The 18,663-nt window shown below is 39.5% G+C and overlaps 3 protein-coding genes across 5 annotated transcripts; all 3 read left to right on the forward strand.

Moving 5' to 3' along the window:
* Positions 1 to 257: 257 nt before the first annotated feature.
* LOC131775622 (neurofilament heavy polypeptide) lies at positions 258 to 3,974 on the forward strand. The gene is made up of 4 exons (XM_059091732.2): positions 258 to 463; positions 1,811 to 2,242; positions 2,309 to 2,923; positions 3,053 to 3,974. Exons 1-4 carry the CDS (start codon positions 391 to 393, stop codon positions 3,163 to 3,165), a joined length of 1,233 nt encoding a protein of 410 aa, XP_058947715.2. The 5' UTR covers positions 258 to 390; the 3' UTR covers positions 3,166 to 3,974.
* A 1,946-nt stretch (positions 3,975 to 5,920) lies between these two features.
* Positions 5,921 to 10,093, forward strand: LOC131775631 (uncharacterized). Of its 3 annotated transcripts, none has more exons than XM_059091743.2 (5): positions 5,921 to 6,074; positions 7,558 to 7,878; positions 8,119 to 8,553; positions 8,999 to 9,250; positions 9,835 to 10,093. In XM_059091743.2, exons 1-4 carry the CDS (start codon positions 5,990 to 5,992, stop codon positions 9,238 to 9,240), a joined length of 1,083 nt encoding a protein of 360 aa, XP_058947726.2. In that variant the 5' UTR covers positions 5,921 to 5,989; the 3' UTR covers positions 9,241 to 9,250; positions 9,835 to 10,093. The 3 variants fall into 3 exon arrangements, with proteins under 3 accessions (XP_058947726.2, XP_066028373.1, XP_066028374.1); XM_066172276.1 differs by having other exon boundaries at positions 8,999 to 9,247; XM_066172277.1 differs by having other exon boundaries at positions 8,152 to 8,553.
* A 1,979-nt stretch (positions 10,094 to 12,072) lies between these two features.
* LOC131775623 (uncharacterized) lies at positions 12,073 to 17,908 on the forward strand. The gene is made up of 7 exons (XM_059091733.2): positions 12,073 to 12,206; positions 12,713 to 12,784; positions 13,255 to 13,443; positions 13,819 to 13,992; positions 14,482 to 14,999; positions 15,315 to 15,783; positions 16,572 to 17,908. The coding sequence occupies exons 1-7, from the start codon at positions 12,107 to 12,109 to the stop codon at positions 16,940 to 16,942; spliced, it is 1,893 nt and encodes a 630-aa protein (XP_058947716.2). The 5' UTR covers positions 12,073 to 12,106; the 3' UTR covers positions 16,943 to 17,908.
* The last annotated feature ends 755 nt before the right edge of the window (positions 17,909 to 18,663 follow it).

Below are 18,663 nucleotides of genomic sequence, written 5' to 3' on the forward strand. Positions count from 1 at the left end.
ATCCAAGGCTACTCCCCAGTACAAACCCGTCACTGTGGTTTTCTTAACTGTATGACGAAATGTTCATTTATACCGCCCCACGTGCATTATGGAAGAAATGGACTCGAGCAATAGATCTAAAGTTTCTACTTACAAGCGATAATAATGGAAAAGCTGGCGTGTTCACCATCCGATGCGATAATTGTTTTTTGTTTGAAATGCCGATGGACCTACGTATAAGCTCGGTAGGTTTTTAAAGTAACAAAAGGATGTTTCCAGCCCATTAAGCAGAAAGGTCACCAGTAAAAAGCCTTCCTAAAATTTTCGTGAGCTGACATCTTCAAACTTGTCAGTCTTTGGCAGAGAAATCCATTAGTGACAAAGTGAACGTTAGCCTACTCTCGAAAAAAAATGATAAAAATCGCCCTGTTATTCGTGTGCTTAGCCCTAACCGAGGGAAGAAATATCCAAAGATTTGCTCGAGGTAAGTGTTGACACTTTGGTTGGTTACTACCAGTTTTAAAGTCAAAATAATTTGGAATTGGCCTACATAACATGATTTCAACGGGTAAGATTCGGAAACCGCTTAAAGAAAAACAAGAATTCAGTCTAAACTTCGTCACTTTATTGATCCAAAACAGAAAAGGAATAAACACTAAAGTAATGTGATATAAAAAGATTCTGGATGAGGCCAAAACATAAAGATGACCAGAAATCATTAGGAAGGCCAACTTGCTTCGATCTCGGAAAAAGTCCAAAATCCATAATCAAATAATGTTTTCATACTTGAATCTGGAGTTGATGAAACCGGTCCAATCCGTCTGACATGAGGTTCTTATTTTATCAAACAAAACTCATATTTTTTTGGCTGGCTTTTTCTACAGTAAATATGAAAAATGTTGGACTTGTGATCGCGTTTTTTATGAAAATTTGGAAAGAAGTTTAACATACAAAAACACGTGTAAGTCTTATGAAAGCGGCAACTTTATTCTTGTGAAACAGTTAGGCGAAGGTAAATTTAAAAGTGTTTTCAAAATTTAGCTTTTGATATGAGTGGAAAATCTTCACATGAAGAACATTCTTCACCACAGTTTTTATATAGTAACTGATCATGCGTGTCGGATTTGACATAAGTACCAGTAGTTGGCTTTCAATTCTTAGGCTTTGTTAATAGCGTAGGTGATAAAACAGCGACAGAATTCTGCTCTGTTTTTTTGTCATCATGAGAACCAAGTTACTCAGAAGAAACACATTCTATGACAGCAAAATAAATACTCTTCCATAGCCGAGGGTCTCAATGGGGTTAACCTGTAGTCGTAAAACGTCCAAAAAAATTTAGCCGCAAGGGGTAAACACTGAAAAATGTTTTAAACCGTAAGTCGTGAAAAAAATAAACCGTGGTGACCACCATGGAATGACATTAGCCGTTAGACGTAAACTGTCCAAAATTTTGATTAACCGTAAAAGCCATCACCTCATCGAGACTCTCATGGTCTCTTCGTCAATAGTTAGGATTTTGGTCCAACACGCAGCCTTGAAGAGCGCCTCATTATTGGATTTATCAGTTCGTTACACCTGTTGACTATAAAATCGAACATTTTCAAAAGAGAACATTTCTGTTGTTTTAGCCACAATTTTAGCAAACTAACAAACTAGTTTCGAAAAGCGGGAAAAAGTATGAATTTGCAGAATTAAAAAATTGTCGTCAGAAACCATTGAAATACATAGAGTAGTTCTTTTAGGTGGCTTTGCAAGTTTCAATGGATTTGAGCTTAGTCGATTATTATATGGGCCTCTTTGTTTGATACTTTCCCCTTTTCATTTGAAAAAGAGGAAAGCGGGAACACCACAGCTACAGACCTCAAGGATGTAACAGGGAGTGCTGACGATGCCCCGGAGGTTTCCGAGTTCCAGGCGGACTTAGTCGCTCCTGCTTCGGGACCTAAGCCCCTCGAGGCAAAGTATACAATCAGAGTCAAGCCAAAGTTAAAAGATGGTGTCCCACAGATCCAGGAAATCCGCATCATGCCACCAAGAAGCAACTCCACCAAAGGATACGTTAAACCAATGATGGTGTTAAAGCAAAATATAACAAAACCCCTCATTGAAAATATCGAGATTGATGTTCCTGAAAAGGGAGTCAAGTATTCGTCAAAGCCAAGCGTGGAGGTCATCGAAGGAAACCATAAGGAGAGGATGAGGGTTACCAAAGGAGAAGCAGTTGTGGAAAGTGCTGCTCAGAAGTCTGAGATGAATTCTAAAGGTATGAGCCTTCTAAAAAATAACCGAGGGATGAACCTGGATTGAAAATTGTCTTTTTCTTTCACAGATGAACAGGACAAACCCCAAGATCAGGTTGCTTCCCAGAACACAACACAAATATCCAAGAAAGTATCAGAGCCGTCTGCCTCGCAGAATTCGACAAGTCCTTCGACTTCTCAGGATGCATCAGATAAAACGACCTCTCAAAATGCTACAGACTCAGAAACTTCCAAAGATGCACCTAAGCAGTTAAATGCAAAAGATGCAACGGAGACCAATGCTGCTAGTTCACCACAGACACCAGCTTCCCCTCCAAGCGCGCCTAGTGCCGATCACACAGCTCCTCAAGACCAGGCCCCTGCTTTTGATTCAAGCTCATCCCAAAAGGAACCTCAGCAGCCCCCCTCTCAGGATTCAACAGCCTCCACTCAGACTCCAGCTGCCCCTCAGAGCACGCCAGGGTTATCCCAAAATGCACCTCAGCAGTCGCCCTCCAAGGATTCCGCGGCGTCCACCCAGACTCCAGCTGCTCCTCAAAAAACACCCAGCGCTGACCAGGCAGTTCCTCAAACCCAGTCACCAGCCCAGGCTGTGCAGGCTGCTCCTGCGGCATCAGCTTACTCGCAGCCAGCTCCAGTAGTCTCAGCCCCTCCAGCCCCCGCTCCAGCTGCCTATTACAGCGGTAATGAAATTGCTGTATACTGTTTGTACTCTCACATTCTAATGGTTCTTCTTAAGAAAGATTCAAAACTCATGAAAAATTAAGAATTTTAAAATTTTATTAATAATCACTCTCTTTCAAATTCAACAGCACCTCAAACTTGCTCTGACCACAGCGTGTGTAGAATTTATCCTGATGACCGCTGCAGGGAAACATGGCTGCAGACCAACTGCAGGCTCAAGTGCAGACTCTGTTCGAAGTAAAACCGACCCAAGATCCTAACTGTTATCCATTGAAAGAAACACTTAAACATAAAATAAAAGTAGAGAGAAAAAGAAAAGGACTATAAACTTTAATTCTAGTCTCTTGTTTACCAGAGACTTTTTTTTCTGTTGTGAAGCGAATCTCAAAATTTGTTCAAAGTTAAGTTTAAAGAGTTCTTCAGCCATCTTCGTGCGTTGTAGCTTCACTTTTCAATTTCATTTTTGGCAAATTAGACATCCTTGTTGATGAGGAGAAAGTTGATTTGTGGAGCATACAACTTTCGTCGATATATTTTTCGAAAGGTTCAATTTTTTTCATATTCTACTTGCGATGTCCTGCATGTCATAAAGGGTTATTCAGCAATTCCAGTAACAAGACTTTCATCACCAAAACCTCTGCAGTATTGCCGTAACGGATTATCAATTTTTGGAATAAAATAATTTTGTGTTATATTCCTACCATGTTTTTGTTTCCACTTCGTTTGGGTTTCCGCAGTTTTTCACTTGCAGAGTTGTTGTAAGTTTACTTTTAAGTCTTTTAAAGACATTTTTGCTATAGCTAAATTTGAGCAGATCATTTAATGGCAAATAGACGTGTATCATAATGGGATTCTGTAGTTTATAGTTATTCTATTTACATAATTCCATAGGTTCCCTGCATAACTTGCTAATTGTTGGTAATACCTTCTAAGACAGAAATAAAGAAATATAATCAAAATCCTAAATCATGCTTCTTTAAACTTTTGACCCCTAAGAATCACGTGACTAGCAGCTAAAATTTCTCCCTACAATATAACCCCTGAATCACACATAACTGTTATGAGAATAAAGGAAATGATCACCAACTAGAGATGCTCTTGGTTATTTAACAAATTCTCCTCCGCGGCACCTTGGAAAATGTATAGGGAACACTATGGAGAATATGCATACTGATGTTAGGGTGTAGAGGGCCGGTGAGTACAACAGCATGGCGCAAAAAAGAAAAATTTGCCGAATTCTCAAAACAGCCTCGCTTTGTGGTGAGGTAAGTGATCAAAACATTTCTTGAATTTTAAAAAGGCAAAATTTTTGTCATTAATGTAAATTTTCCATAAAAATTTTTCGTATTCATTTTCTATTTTTGGCCCTGCATGTGCGAGAGGTTTTTTTTTTTAACTCTACCCTTGCCGGCAGAAGACCATTAAACTGCATGGGATCTATTTTTTGGAAAAATAGTTGTGTATGCGTCTTTGTCTCTCTTGCCACCATTGATTTAGCCAGCTTTTCGTAGGACGAAACTAACAGCTCTTTTTCACTGATTTTAATTTCATGAGGTGAGAGGAATAATAAAGAAACGCTTGGATAATTTTTTTACAAGGCTAGCTGGGTACCAAACAGAAGCTACGGTAAAGACTAAGGCTAAACGACTTCGTCACTTCGTTGCTGATTTGTAGTCAATATGGCCGGACGCAAATTAATTTTTTTGAGCAATAAATACTTGCACCTGGTTTAATATAGGTTCACCGCTACCAGGTTCCACATTATAGGGGTATTAAAAAAAAATGATAAAAAACACAATTTCATGCAATGATTGACCACTTAATACACAAAACCTCGCTCAAAATACTACTAACACTGATTTTCGGGAGATAAACAAGCATGAAATTTAACTTGAAATATTCTCCCTTGTTTTCTTTGAGTACTTCTACTTTAAGTAATCGTTCTTTACAGGTGGATGACAATATAAACAGGCCGTTGGGACTCAGTAAAGGGTGACTAGGGCCACTTAATAGAGGTGACCGCTAAATAAAACTTAGAACTGCAGTAATTAAGGGGGTAGAGATTCGGGACTTTGACAACCGACCGCTTAATACAGAGTGGCCGCTTAAGAGGGGGTAACCGCTTAATACAGGTTCGACAGTAGTGAGCGAATAGAGTCTAGGTGCAACGTGACCAGCTTAGCAAAGGGACATCATCAAGAAAAAGAGGACATAGGTTTGGGTAAGGGAATTCTTTCCCGTATCGTTAACCTCATTGCGCATCCCTCGGCTGGCAGAGGAACAGGCTATTTACAAGTATGAACTTCAGTGAGAATTCTTGACATGTTTTCATGCAACCACATGCTGTCATGGATCGCTAACGACGGCGCGGGGTTTATTTCAATCACTCACGGAATGTCTATTGCCCATGACAATCAACAAGTTGCTAGGGTAACAAAGCACAAATGTGACCTGTCGCTTCTTAGAATCTTTTAGCCAGGCACTTTTTAACTGATAGACGGATCGACAAACCAAATTTAACGGTTAGAGAAACACAAACGATTTTGAAAAGCGTTACATTTGCACGTGCGTTGTAAGCAATGATGACTGCGTTTTTTAACTAAAAAGAGCGCAGTATCTTGCATGAATCGAAGTAAACAGTTAAACCGCTAATTACCATCTAATTGACCCATCGGGTGGCGCAGTGGTGCTCACTGAATAAGGCGGGTACATACCTTGACGATATGTTTACAAATGTCTTAAAGCATTGACAGCCGTCTATTCTTAACTTTGACATAAAGGCATAATACTGAAAGTGTTTTATACTTCTAGTCTCAAATCGTAGTGTTTAAAAGCGAAAAATGCCTGTAAAAAGTACTAGATGATCTAATAGAATTTAACACCATCAAATTGGTTCAAATTCGAGCACGATTATCTTAGTAATGAAATAACTAATGCATGATGTCAAGCGTGAAAAGGTTTTGGGTCACGGGTTCGGGGGCAAAAACAGAATTTTATAAATCGAAAGACAGCTGAACTCGGTGACATTGATACGTACTTGAAGATAGAGATCTTTTCATTACAACATGTCCCATTGTCAGTTTTGGTTGGTTTTCTTGGCCGTGGTTTTGGTAGATGGTTGGCCCCGACATCACCACAAACCCAAACCAGGTACAAAAAAAAAAAAGCCTTTGTTAATTGCTTATGGAAAAAAAGGAACTTGGAAGTCGAATGTTTCTAAGATTTCCTTTCCAAAAGTGCTACAAAATGTGATTTCGACTATAACGTTCCCGAAAAAACCTGTCGCTTTTTCACTTCACTTAAACGTCTCATTATGACATATGAAATAAGCAATTGTTTACTGACGTAGAAATCAGAAAGCAGATCAAAATGAAGTATGGGAATTTTATTTTGACGATGTTGAAGTTTAAACTCATTCATTGTTTCCGTTCATTTGCAAAGAAATTCTTTTCAGCTGCTGACGCACATGTTTTAATTTACAATTGATTTCATTGAAAGGGAGAACAATGCCCCCCAACGATCTTCTATCACACCACTGCTTGCTGATTAATGAAAAGAATGTCTTCTACCTGTTGAACTGTTTTATCTTACTTTTGCCGTTTCATCTCGTTTATTTAGCTTACAATAGTTAATTCCTTAACTGAAGTTATTAATTAAAACATTCCGTGTTCTCTGCGAATCCATATGACAAAATTTGATCAAAATATATGGAAAAAAAATAAGGAATTGCCTTGTTAACAGGAAAGAGCGATTTCATGAAATTTGAGCCATATTTGTCATTAAATTATCTCATTGATGAAACAAATTGAGCTCGTGATGAAAGTTTATAGTTCCTAGCGACCAGAGAAAAATAGATAGCAAGATTATTCATCTTAAAACCCTGGAAAGTTTGAGGATAGGAGGAAATTTTTTGATTTGGCAATCAGTTCGACACTTCATTCAGCAGGCTAAGTTTTCATCTGATCCAGGCATGAATTCGAATAGCCCGGCTGAGAACCTTCATATCGAAACAAGGTCTCAAAGCTTACCTAGGTTATATCAGGGGAGTCGATGTAATTCATAAGTCGTAATGGTGTCCGACAGCATACTCGGAAATGGAGTTTTCATTGTCTCGAGCTTGTTACGAATGTCCAAGAAGAATCTTTTCTTTAGTAATGACTCAATTGCTTTGAGGTCCTTGACACAATTAATGCCATATGATTTCAGGTGGTAACTTTTAGTTAATAAGAGGGTCTCAATGGGGTTATGGCTTTTACGGTTGAGGTTCAAAATGTTTGGCCCTTTTACGGCTTATTAACCCAAAATGACAGAAAATGACACCTTGTAGAAGGAAACATTTTAAGGATAATCTATTTCTAAGACTAACGGTTAAAATTTGACAATTTGACTATATTTTTGTCGCTTTAAAGCTAACGGTTTACCCCTTTAAGGCTTCTCTTATAATGTTGCTACAGAATTTTAAGATTGTTGAGCGTAAAAAAGGAATTTGTTTAAATTATTCTGACCTTATTTTAGTTATTAATGAATTGTTAATCATGAGCAATAATACACTCAAGGCTCTTTTCTAGCTCGGATTAAATTCAATCACTATGCAGTTTTTTAAATGTTCACCTTATCATCCCAATCTTTATAGCACCCGACCAAAAACCGAAAAATCAGGTTGTACAGTATTACCAACAAGCCACAGCTGACCAGCCCCTGTTGGATGCCCCTGGAGATCCTCAGAACTTGAACGTGTATAATGTTCAGGTGCAAAAATCACACAAAGACAACAAAGTGTCCGGACACATGGGTCCACATAGTGTGTCTGTCTCAATGCAGGGGCCTGGTACGGTTTCCCTGGATACCAGCCAGCTAAATGTGCACCCTGAAGACCAGCAACCAGACCACACCATCACCATGATAAAGGACAGCGGCGCATGCCCGCAGTGTAGCTCGGTGAATGTGAAAACAGGTAGAGGCGGCACATGTACCTTTATTTTCAGCGCAGTGGAGTTGTATTTAACTTTAGAAATCTCTAACTTTTGCCGCACGGGGGACTGATCATTGTCTTTATTTATGTTGGGATATAAATTCTCCTGAAATATAATCGTATAGAGTTGATCGTTAAACAACAGTCTCCGAAGCTTTCATCGTTTCCCTGATAAATCATGATACAGCTCGCCCCCCTGACTTCTTTTCTTTTTTATTTAAGGTCTCAAAGGGCCCATACCACTTCCTCTCACAGGGGCCTCGACACCAGTGGAACAATCGAAGGAAGAAAAACCAGGGCATGACGGAGTGAGTCTTACACTAGACGAAGAAAAACAAACGCGCCCAAAGCAAAAACCAACCAAGGCAGATTTACCCGATGAAGCGGGTCTTACACTAGACGAAGAAAATCAAAAACGCCCAAAGCAAAAACCAACTAAGGAAGATTCACTCGAAGAAGGACAAGAGCCAGAAAATCGCGTGCACGAGCCCGAGCCCGAGCAGTTGGGTCATGAACCCGAGGAGGAGGACAAATCTGTAACGAAACCTGGAGCCGAGACGCCGATGACCCACGTGCTCCATCACATTGACAAGATTGCCAATAAGGTTATTAAAAACCTTGAAAGTTCTCTACCTGTTGCGACCCAGAAACCAAAGCGTGAGTAGTAACTAAGATTAATACAGATAGTGAGAATCGTGGAAAGTTTGCATGGCCAACCCCCTGCCCGTCCTCCCCCATCCCCCCCTCCCACCCTCCCCCCCTCCAGCGAAAAATAGACTCGCTAATTTACAAAAGCGTCTTCAAAATCTTTTTAGTAACAAAAAGTTTACGGGCAGGTTTTTTTTTAATTGAAAGGAAGCACTTCCTCCGAACATCGGCAGTTAATTGTTGCAAGTATATGAATAGAATTGAACCGAACTTAATCTTTGACGACTTCAAACTGACTGTAAATAATCACGCACCAGGCATGGCGAAGGAAAAGTTTAAATATTCTTAATTAAAACATCCAACAAGATCAATTTCAGGGTGATATTGACTCGCTAACTTTTGGTCTCTCTGACGTCTCTGATATCTAGTCCATTTGTTCTTTCCTCTGATGCAGACGAGGAGCAAGTTGTAAACGGTCACAAATTGAAAATTGACAGTGGAGAAAATCATCAGAAAGTTGTCGGCAAAATGGACCCCAATAATGTGAATGTTGTAGCCCAAGGCCCTCAAACAGTATCTGTGACGTCCAGTGGCACAGATCTCAGCCAGGATGTCGTATTTGATCCTAATCCTTATTGCCCCGACAAACCGTGTCCACCAGGACAAAGCGGCAGCGAAGGAAAAGGACACCATTAAAAAAAATGTGGTAGGTAACAGAAAATGTTCTGGAAAACTTATTTCTATGACATTAATCATATCGTAATGATTTTACTGGTTTTCGAAACGGTAAGCTGATTCTACCGATAAAAAATCCTTTTATGTGACTTCTCTCACTTAGGAGATTGGAAAACACGATCATTTGTGGCCTGTGACGTTATTCAAAATAGATGCCAAAAATTGCTGACGCTTTGAACAAATTCTATAAAAAAAAAACAATATTTTTTCTTTAAGAAAAAGAACGGATGGAGTGCTCGAGTCTTGTTTGATCGGAAGGAACATCAAACACTTTTTTGAAAACTCATTACTTAAATATACATCAATGTCCTATTTTTCCTGACGTCATATATTTTCACCATAGCAACTGGTCGGCAATTAGTTTATCCCGTAGCGATGAATGGAAAACCTTTATTGACAGTGTAAAAATAATGCCCTTGGGTCTCAGAAGAATCGTGAAAACCCTTTGGGACAAGGTTGAAATCACTTCATTACACATCGTTTACCAAGGGGTATCAAGCGTAAAATATAGACGCTTTCCTATGAGCTACTATAACTCTTCTCGTTTCCAAACAGATGGAGAAGATCGCTACGAACAGATGACAAACCATGGTTGCTAAACCAGCGAGAAAGAGGAGAGACGAATCACAGAAAGTTAAACACTATGCAGTCGTACCTTTCATTTTTTTTTTTATTTAAAAAAGGTATATTTAATCTCTAATGATATTTCTAATGTTAATTTACCATTTCAAGGAGAATGTTGTTGCAGAGAACAGAAAAGTTGTTAGCCGTTTAAACGCTGCATTAATAAATAAAGTCACTATCTGAAAACTTACGTCTTGCATTTATCAAACAACTGACTTGTGTTCGCCTACAATTTTTCTTTAGCCATGTGGTTGTAAGTCTGACAACCGTACAGGGATTTTGTTTCGTTAAATAGGATTTTTTATTCTCAAAACGGCCGATAGCGGGACGAGGGAGGAGCACTGTTGTTAGGACTATGATATTGGAGGCAAATCAGTTGAGTTCGACTTGCTGCCCACAATGTCATTGACCGTGAGATGACACATGAAGCAAGAAGCGAGAATAGAATGAAGAATTGAAAGCTCTCAGGGCAAAGTCTCTACGGTGTCAAAACCTTACAGACCATGAAGAAGTTTCGAGAAACTCATTGGTTATAAAATCCAAACTGTCCCCTGTCCCTAATGGGCTTAAAGCATGCGTGGTTGCCAGCAGACCAACGATGAGCTAGAGGGCGAACCCTGACCTGGTCATTTTCTTGTGTTCTATGGCGAGATAGTTTGCTCTCACAGCATCTCTCTCTACTCGTGAGTTTGAATTAGATAAAAGATTTAGTCTGCTCTTGAGTTAGATGGCCAATCCAATTGACCTTATCCCAGTCTTTATATTATGACGTGATTAGAAAGGAGTGTTGTTACTTCCCTGGGTGGGATGGTAGTATGTGGCAGGCTTCTCCTACAATTTGCTAGCACCAATCCATACTTATGGATGGAGCGTGGTGCCGTGAGGATAAAGTACCTTGTTTCCTTTAGAAAATAACATAATTACCTGGCTAAGGGTCCGTTTCTCGAAGTTTCCGGTTAGTTAGCGAGCATGTAAAGCTTTTCTGTTTCCATTTAAGATGGGGGTTTAAAATATTATGCTAAAATATGGCTTCAGGCCTGTTAAGTTACCGCGACTTTCGAGTCTCGAACCCAGACCTTCGATTCTAACCCGCTAACCTATAGGACAAGACATCTTTCCACTCATGGTTGTTCAAAAAGTACTAACAAGTACTAGGGAAGTGATGCACCTGCATCCCATCCAAGAAAAGTAGCAATGCTCACCACATGCCATAAAAATCAAGATGAGTTTTGAAAGAGATGATGGGTTACCATTCCCAAAGCCTAATCTTGAAAGAAGGTGACGGGTCTGAAATTAAAAGATGACATGTGCTGAGATCATTTTGGATCCCTCTCTTCTTCTGCTATGTCACGATTGTTGAAATTTCCATAGAGATCACAATAATTTTCTGGACGATTAAAAACGCTCCAACCTTACCGATCGCTAGCTAAGCCGATTTCACAACCCAACATTCTACGGAGCAAATATCGAAGAAAAATGCTTTTGATGTGCATTACCTATACACTCTCCCCAGACTCCATCCCGGTCAAAATTAGTAGAGATTGAGCACCATGGCTTGTTGTGATCCAAGTAAGTACAAGTGTAATGCTTGACGCCGTTATACTAGAAAGGAAACACACAGCAACCACCATTACCGTTGCCAAGCGTGAGGGGGGCGTTTCCACGTGATCCTCTCTATAATCTGAAAACATTTTGAGGCGCTTGGAGCCCTGGAGAGGAGACTAAACTCAGAAAAGTCCTGGAATATTGTAATGAATTTTCTGGCTAGGACGACCATGATTGTTGGGATCTAGAACTGTAGAGTGAGGAATCTTAGACATTCTCGATCGTTTGTAGTGGTCGGGGAGGAAACGAGGAGAGCGTTCGAGTTTCTATTTAACCAATGCTCCCTAAATATATATCCAGGAAAATATTTCTATTCCGGGAAAATCTGAGACGCTCAAATTGTGGTCGCTGGTTAAAGGCGATTATAGGCCTTTACAAAGGACAGCTATAATCTTATTTTAGACTATTGAATTAATCCCAACAGTTTTAGTGACCATCACATGGGCACCTCCACACATACTGAAGAAAATCAAGTGAAGTCTACCACAGAACGTTTAATAATGTAAGTAACCAACGAAATCAGCTACCGTAAAATAGCTGTGGTCACGTGACTCTGAAACTGCCTCAACCGAAGGCAGCGACAAAATTGTCTCAAAAAATGCGACTTTTATTTCTCGAACGGGAAATACCCGAGTTGTTTATACTGCTGATTTGTTTAATTGTTTGCCAAGGGAAAAAGCACTTCAAAAACAACGATGGTAAGTTTTCAGACATATTTGTAACGAACAGCAAGGAAAATAAAGACCCTTTCTTTTAAACGTGATAACGTTACTAAGTATGAAGCTTGTCATTTCGCGCCCGTATACTGCACGACTTCAGAAGCCGTTTTAATTTAGTCGTAATGACTTGATGCAAGAGTGCATCAAAATCTAAGCTTTTTCTCATAATGGTGAAGTGGATATTTATGGTTGCGAGTTATTTGGAAAACGATGATTATTGAAGTGTGTGTAGTAAATGTAATCAAAGTTTCCATAGACCAAACATATCAGTTATAGTTGTACGTTTTTTAGCCGATGGTAATCGATCGTTTCCCTAAAGTGGTATTGAACACAAAAGCGCCAAATTCGTTAAGACTTTTTATCAGAATTAAAAAATTTTGTGATTTTGTCATCTTTTATTTACCACCTGCTAAAGCGTAGTATTTCATGTTGGTTAACCTGTTGTAACGCCAATTGTTTATTTCTGATCAATTTTGTGACAACAGATTCTTCGCAGGAAAGCAAATCGACTTTCATAACCATCAAACTGCCAGCGAATGTTGCCACGCACAATAAAGGTAAAAAGACGTGATTTTTATCCTGTTCTAATCGTCATTTTTTTTTTCACTTTCTGTAGTAATTATAGGTTCCTAAGATGTTTGTCTTAAATCAAAGTATAATTTGTTTGATGTTTGTGTGTTGTCATAAATGCAAAGTAATGATTTTTTTCGATAATATTGTTTTCATCAGTATGCTCGGCAAAATTGATCGATAACTTGATAATAAAAAACTTTAATAATTTTCATGAACTCTTAAAGAACGATCATTCTCTAACTTCCAATTCTTACATATCTCTTTTCAATAAATCGTATGCAATGCTTATCTACAATGTGTTCGAAAAAAAACCAACGGGACAAAAGTTTTATTATGTTACCACAACGAACACGTTGTTACACACCAAAACTTGTGTCAAAAATGAAGACCTTTCATATTCAAAACACCTTCCTAAAAAGTGTGGATTATCAAAGTTGTGTTTTCCTTGTCTTAGGTTGTGTATACGATGGTGTTGTCCGACATCATGGCGATGCCTGGTCCCCAGGTCCCTGTATTCCAGAATGTCGATGCTCACATGGTCATGTAAAGTGCTCTAAAATAGAATGCCCGGATTTAAACTGTGACAAGCCCATCAAGAAAAAGTGGAAATGCTGCGCAGAGTGCTTACCTTTAATGGATAACGGTAAGATCAAAATTCCACTTTAGCACAGATTACAATTTTCTCAGCAATTGAGTCTGTACCGTCATATCTTAAAAGAAGGTTAGAGCTCTGATTGAGAACGTTTCCTGCTCCTGAAAATGAACTAGACTCGCTGAAATCTAGAAAATCGATCGTACTGTTTCTCGATACAACTCTTAGACTGACTTAATCAAGTTTCCTGTCATTCATTCAGTTTTATAGCTTTTATACATTCTAAAATGCTGATCTACAAACTCCTTGTTTAAGGAGCGAGAACATCATATTTGGAGGATTTCTCAGTTTCATCTCGTCCAAAGAATGAGTAACGTTGTTTTCCATGTTTCCTTTGTTCTTAAATTGCCGTGTTCCGGTTTTAAGGGACCACTTGTGGCGTGTGGAGTAGGGATGGCAACGGTAATGGTGGTTGCTGTGTGTTTCCTTTCGAGTATAACGGCGTCAAGCATTACACTTGTACTTACTTGGATCACAACAAGCCATGGTGCTCAATCTCTACTAATTTTGACCGGGATGGAGTCTGGGGAGAGTGTATAGGTAATGCACATTAAAAGCATTTTTCTTCGATATTTGCTCCGTAGAATGTTGGGTTGTGAAATCGGCTTAGCTAGCGATCGGTAAGGTAAAATAGCCAATTTGCTCTCATCTAATTTTCAAGATGATAGATACTTCTCAGTTCATTTATCAAGTGATTGCCGGTTGCCCTTTTTCGCTGCAAAATAATTTGTATGATAGGGTTCAATAGCGCATGTGATAGGAACGGGCCTCTCTTTCATCTTTCGTTCTGTAAGAGAGAAGCCTAAAACAATATCATGAGAGTCATGATTTCTTAAAATTTCTTTGCTTTTAATTCTCCTGATATCAGAGAAAATGGCGTCTATAACTTATTTTTCAGCCATTTAAGCTCTTTACTACTTTATTGAGAGAATATTTGTCACAGCTTCACTTTTACGGTGTTTTTAAGACGAATTTGAAATCTTTCCACGGGACACTTCTATCATCAATCTCTCGTCTCACTTCATTCAGATGACGGTGATACACCTAAGACGTTACGATTCAAAGATCACAGAGGAGAGGCTCAACAACAATACAAAAGCACAGATGATCTTATATCTAGCATAGCAAACAACGTGGCTAACAGTGTCTCGAACGAGAGTGCAAGCGGGTCAAATGCTAGTCCTGCAATCCCGGAGTCCAGTGTGACCACACCCTCAGGTGCAGCTGCAACAGTCACTCCAGCTAGTGTACAACCTTCAAAAACCGCGATAATGCCGGCTACATCAGTAAATGCATCTCCTTCTGCCGCTAATAAAACTGTTCAGCCGTTACCCACGAAGTCGATTCAGCCACAAGCCACGGGTACGATAGCTGTTGCGACTGCAAATGCAACAGCCATGCCATCTCCCTCTCCGAGTGTTGGAGGCCCTGTGGTATCACAGATAAATACTAGTAGTGCAGTTCAACCAGCCAGCAATCAGTCAGTTGCTGTTATGGCCAGCAGTGTTCAACCAGCAGCTTCACAGTCAGTGACACAGGCAGGCCAGGTAAATATATTCGACATTGAGAGTATAATTCAGCGCATTTCCATCTTTCATCAAACCAATTGCAGTAACAAACAGACATGATCATCGATGCGTTTTTTCGAGTATGAAGAGAAGGAAAGGGAGAAAAGGGAAGGGAAAAAGGGAGGAAAAAACTAAAACGTAATGTTCATGCATATGGCGATACTGGAACAGAAGAACTGCCGTCTGTCTTCGGCCTTCGATACATTGAGATGAAAAGATTTGAACTCAAAGTGAATTTTTTTTTGTTGCAATAACTTAAGGATCAAATGAAAGACATGTTTAAAATGTGTTTAGACCGCAGTTATAGGGCAGCCAGGAGCTATACCGACGCCATCTATTGGAATGGGAGGTGCAGCGGCCGGAGGGGCCACACTCCCGCTGCCAGGTCCAACACCACAGGTAACTCAGCAGCCGCAACCACAGGTAACGCAACAGCCATCACCTCAGCCCTCTCAACAACCAGCACTACCACTTCCCGAACAGCCCACTCCACAGCCCGGTCAACAACCAGCTTTACAGCCTGCTCCTGCTCCTGCTCCGGTACCAGGCCAGCCACCTGTGGAGGGTGTAACTCCCGGCTCTCCTTTCCCGATATCGCAGACAACACTTACTCCTGGAGAGACCCAGGCTCCAGGAAATGCTCCTGGCCAAGCTGGTCAAGCTGTGCATCAGTTGACGACAACAGAATATAACGCAAACCATAACATCACAACGACTGAGTCTTGGTTTGGCAAACCTAACGAAACTCTTAACAGGACCAACGGTAAGTTCGAGATTGGCACCAAAAATGTTCCTTCGAGACTTTTAAGTATCTGCAGAAGCCCATTACTTAATGGGCTTCTGGTATCTGCATTTAATTTATTTCTGTGTTTGTAGCTGAATTGCGCATGAAGGAATCCGAAGATTGAGTTAGTGTGAAGGGATTGCAAACATAGATGCAATTTGGAAGGTCTATAGAGGCTTCGCCTTGTTGCAAGTTTTCCCGTACCATTCGTTCCAAACACGACGAGTTCGCCCTTTGACCCTGTAACTCTCATGAGTAAAAAAAAAAAAAAAACAGAATTTCTCGTTACAATGTTAATGCATTATTAGGCAGATATGTGATCAGAATAAAGGTAAATAACAAGTAGGGGATTATAGTAGTTGATCCAATGACAAATTCTCAAAATTCACACCATAAGAATTGCATTACAGACACTAATATAAGGAGAATTACTAATTAGATCTTGGGAGTGAGAGGATTGGGACGAGTTCGGCCCACCTTTACAAGTTCTAAAAGATATTCCGTGAAAATAAATCAATTCGGAATTGGACGGACTTAAAAAAAAAAAAAAAAAGGTTACGTAATGCATGCGACTTGTGCTGTCAAACATCTCTTAGAGGAAAAGACAGTATCTTTTTGTAAGACCATTGTACGTTACTCTAGCAGTAAATTGAACGGCAATTTTTTTTTAATAATTAGCAATAATTTTCTTATCTTCTTAGTTAGGTGGTTTCTGATCAAGTGATATTTATTTTTAATTGAAGAGTGTATGTATTTTTTCATCGCAGAAGTAATGAATCAAGTTGGACAAAGTAATCAGGCATCATACGGCTATCAAGCAGCCTCGTCTCAGCGTTATTACCAGAACCAGGCTCCCTACAATGATCAACCAAGCAATTCCCAACCAGATTACTCATCTTATAACACACAGAGCAGTCCTCAAGCAGATTACATGTCTTACAGCTCCCAGCAGAGCAGTCCTGAAAACAATTATCCGTCCTATAACGCACAGTCTTACAATAGCTATGACAACACCGCTTACCAGCAATACGACAGATCACAGGCTCAAGATACCGCGGGACAAGCCAATTATTATTCAAACGAACAACAATACCAACAGCAGTATGGTGCGGACCCAGGGTCATACTACACGGGATAAAACATGACGTACCCTGTAGTTTCAATCACTTTCCGGACATCTGACTTGAATCTTTGATGTTACACTAAGTTTTATAACTGAGTTTTGCTGATGTTGTCTTTTCATAGAACAGAGCTCCACCAAAGATGTCTTTGTTTCTGAATTTTAAGCTCTATAAGTTCTTTCTTGTAAACCTTGGAGGTCGAGAACGACGCTCACTTCTTGTTTTGATTCGAGCAATCTCTGCGAAAAACAAAACAGAATGCTTAGCTTCCAAAGAGATTTCTCGCTCAATTGTCTCCGGATAAAATTTTGAAATTTACGAGTCAAGGCCATGAAAGTTTTGTTTGTTAATAAACGTTAATTTAACTGACTCAGTTGCTAACAGTGTCCCAAATCTACTTGTAGCCACTCAGTTGACAGTTGACATGCGTTGACAGGTTAGGAGAACAGGTATCTAAACTCATTTATGTCTAAGACCAATCTAGTCCCTCTCGATCATTTCCAAGGTTAACCGGTCAGGAATCGCACTCAACTTGAAAATGACTGTAAGTCTGCTGTAAATACGCGTCATAAGACAAAAAATAGAAACGTTTTGATGAAAATCAGTCTCTCTAGTAACTGAATTATCTAATCTCCATTCTGTAAAGTTTCCCCGAAGTATTCAGTACATGCCGTAAAGAAACAAGTGAGTCATATGAGCAAGGAGACTTCGTAACTCTCATTGTATCAGTAGTCTGAATAATATAGTCGTCATACGTATATTGAATGGTTTTAATGAACCGGTCGATCATGTAGTATGATTGTCTGCATAAACAAACAATATAATCGGAAACAGAACATGAAGCTTTTACAAGCTTACCAAGAGTTATAATCAGAAACAAGTGATCTTTCAAAGCTGAGAACTGTACTGATGGAAGTCAATTGTGGAGTTTCTTCATCAAATGAATGCGTTACCTGTTAGGTGAAAAAAGCAATAAAAATGCATTCCCGGTCATCACCTCGATCTTTGATCTTTACCAGTCACTTTTCTTGGTTTTTAATGAGCTAACCCGAGTAAACAAGGTGAAAAAATAAAAGTTAATCATCTCCGAAAATCTTGCCATCCGTTAAATACTTTGTCTGATTCGACGGTTACATTGCTGTAAAATAAGCCATATTCGGTCAATATATTCGGTGTTTTTTTATGGATGATTAGTTTCACTGCAAGCTAAACGACCAGTGGAATGAACAACTCTAGATATTTTATCGTTTGACAGCTTAAGTATCGAGCTTTCACAGGATATAAATTCTCGACTCCATCACACTTATTGATAAAAAAGAATATTTGCACTTTCACCAAACACCTTTTACTTCTCTAATGGAGAGACGCAGTCATTTTATCGCGCTGTCTCAAGGAGAGGTACTCTTCAAATTTTTACTTGTACGATTTGGGAAAATGTGAAATAGATCTGAACTACGTTTAACAATGTCTTCTTGCATAAACTGTTACATGTCTAGTTCTGAAAGAAGCCCTTCCTTAAGTGTCTTATATGAACCTGTCAAATTCTGACTTCCTGTTTCTGCGAGCGTCGTGACACTACCAGTAACGATAACAAATTTTCTAATTGGTCCACCGGTTAAGTCGCTGATGGAGATCAAGGTGCATGCGCAAGCAGTCACTTCCTTATTTGATTACATACGTGGCCCTCCGACTACGCATGCGCCAGTCGCGGTTCGCATTTTTATTAACAAAAGAATTA

This window comes from Pocillopora verrucosa, chromosome 9 (genome assembly GCF_036669915.1).
Source record: "Pocillopora verrucosa isolate sample1 chromosome 9, ASM3666991v2, whole genome shotgun sequence".
NCBI classification, from domain to species: domain Eukaryota; kingdom Metazoa; phylum Cnidaria; class Anthozoa; order Scleractinia; family Pocilloporidae; genus Pocillopora; species Pocillopora verrucosa.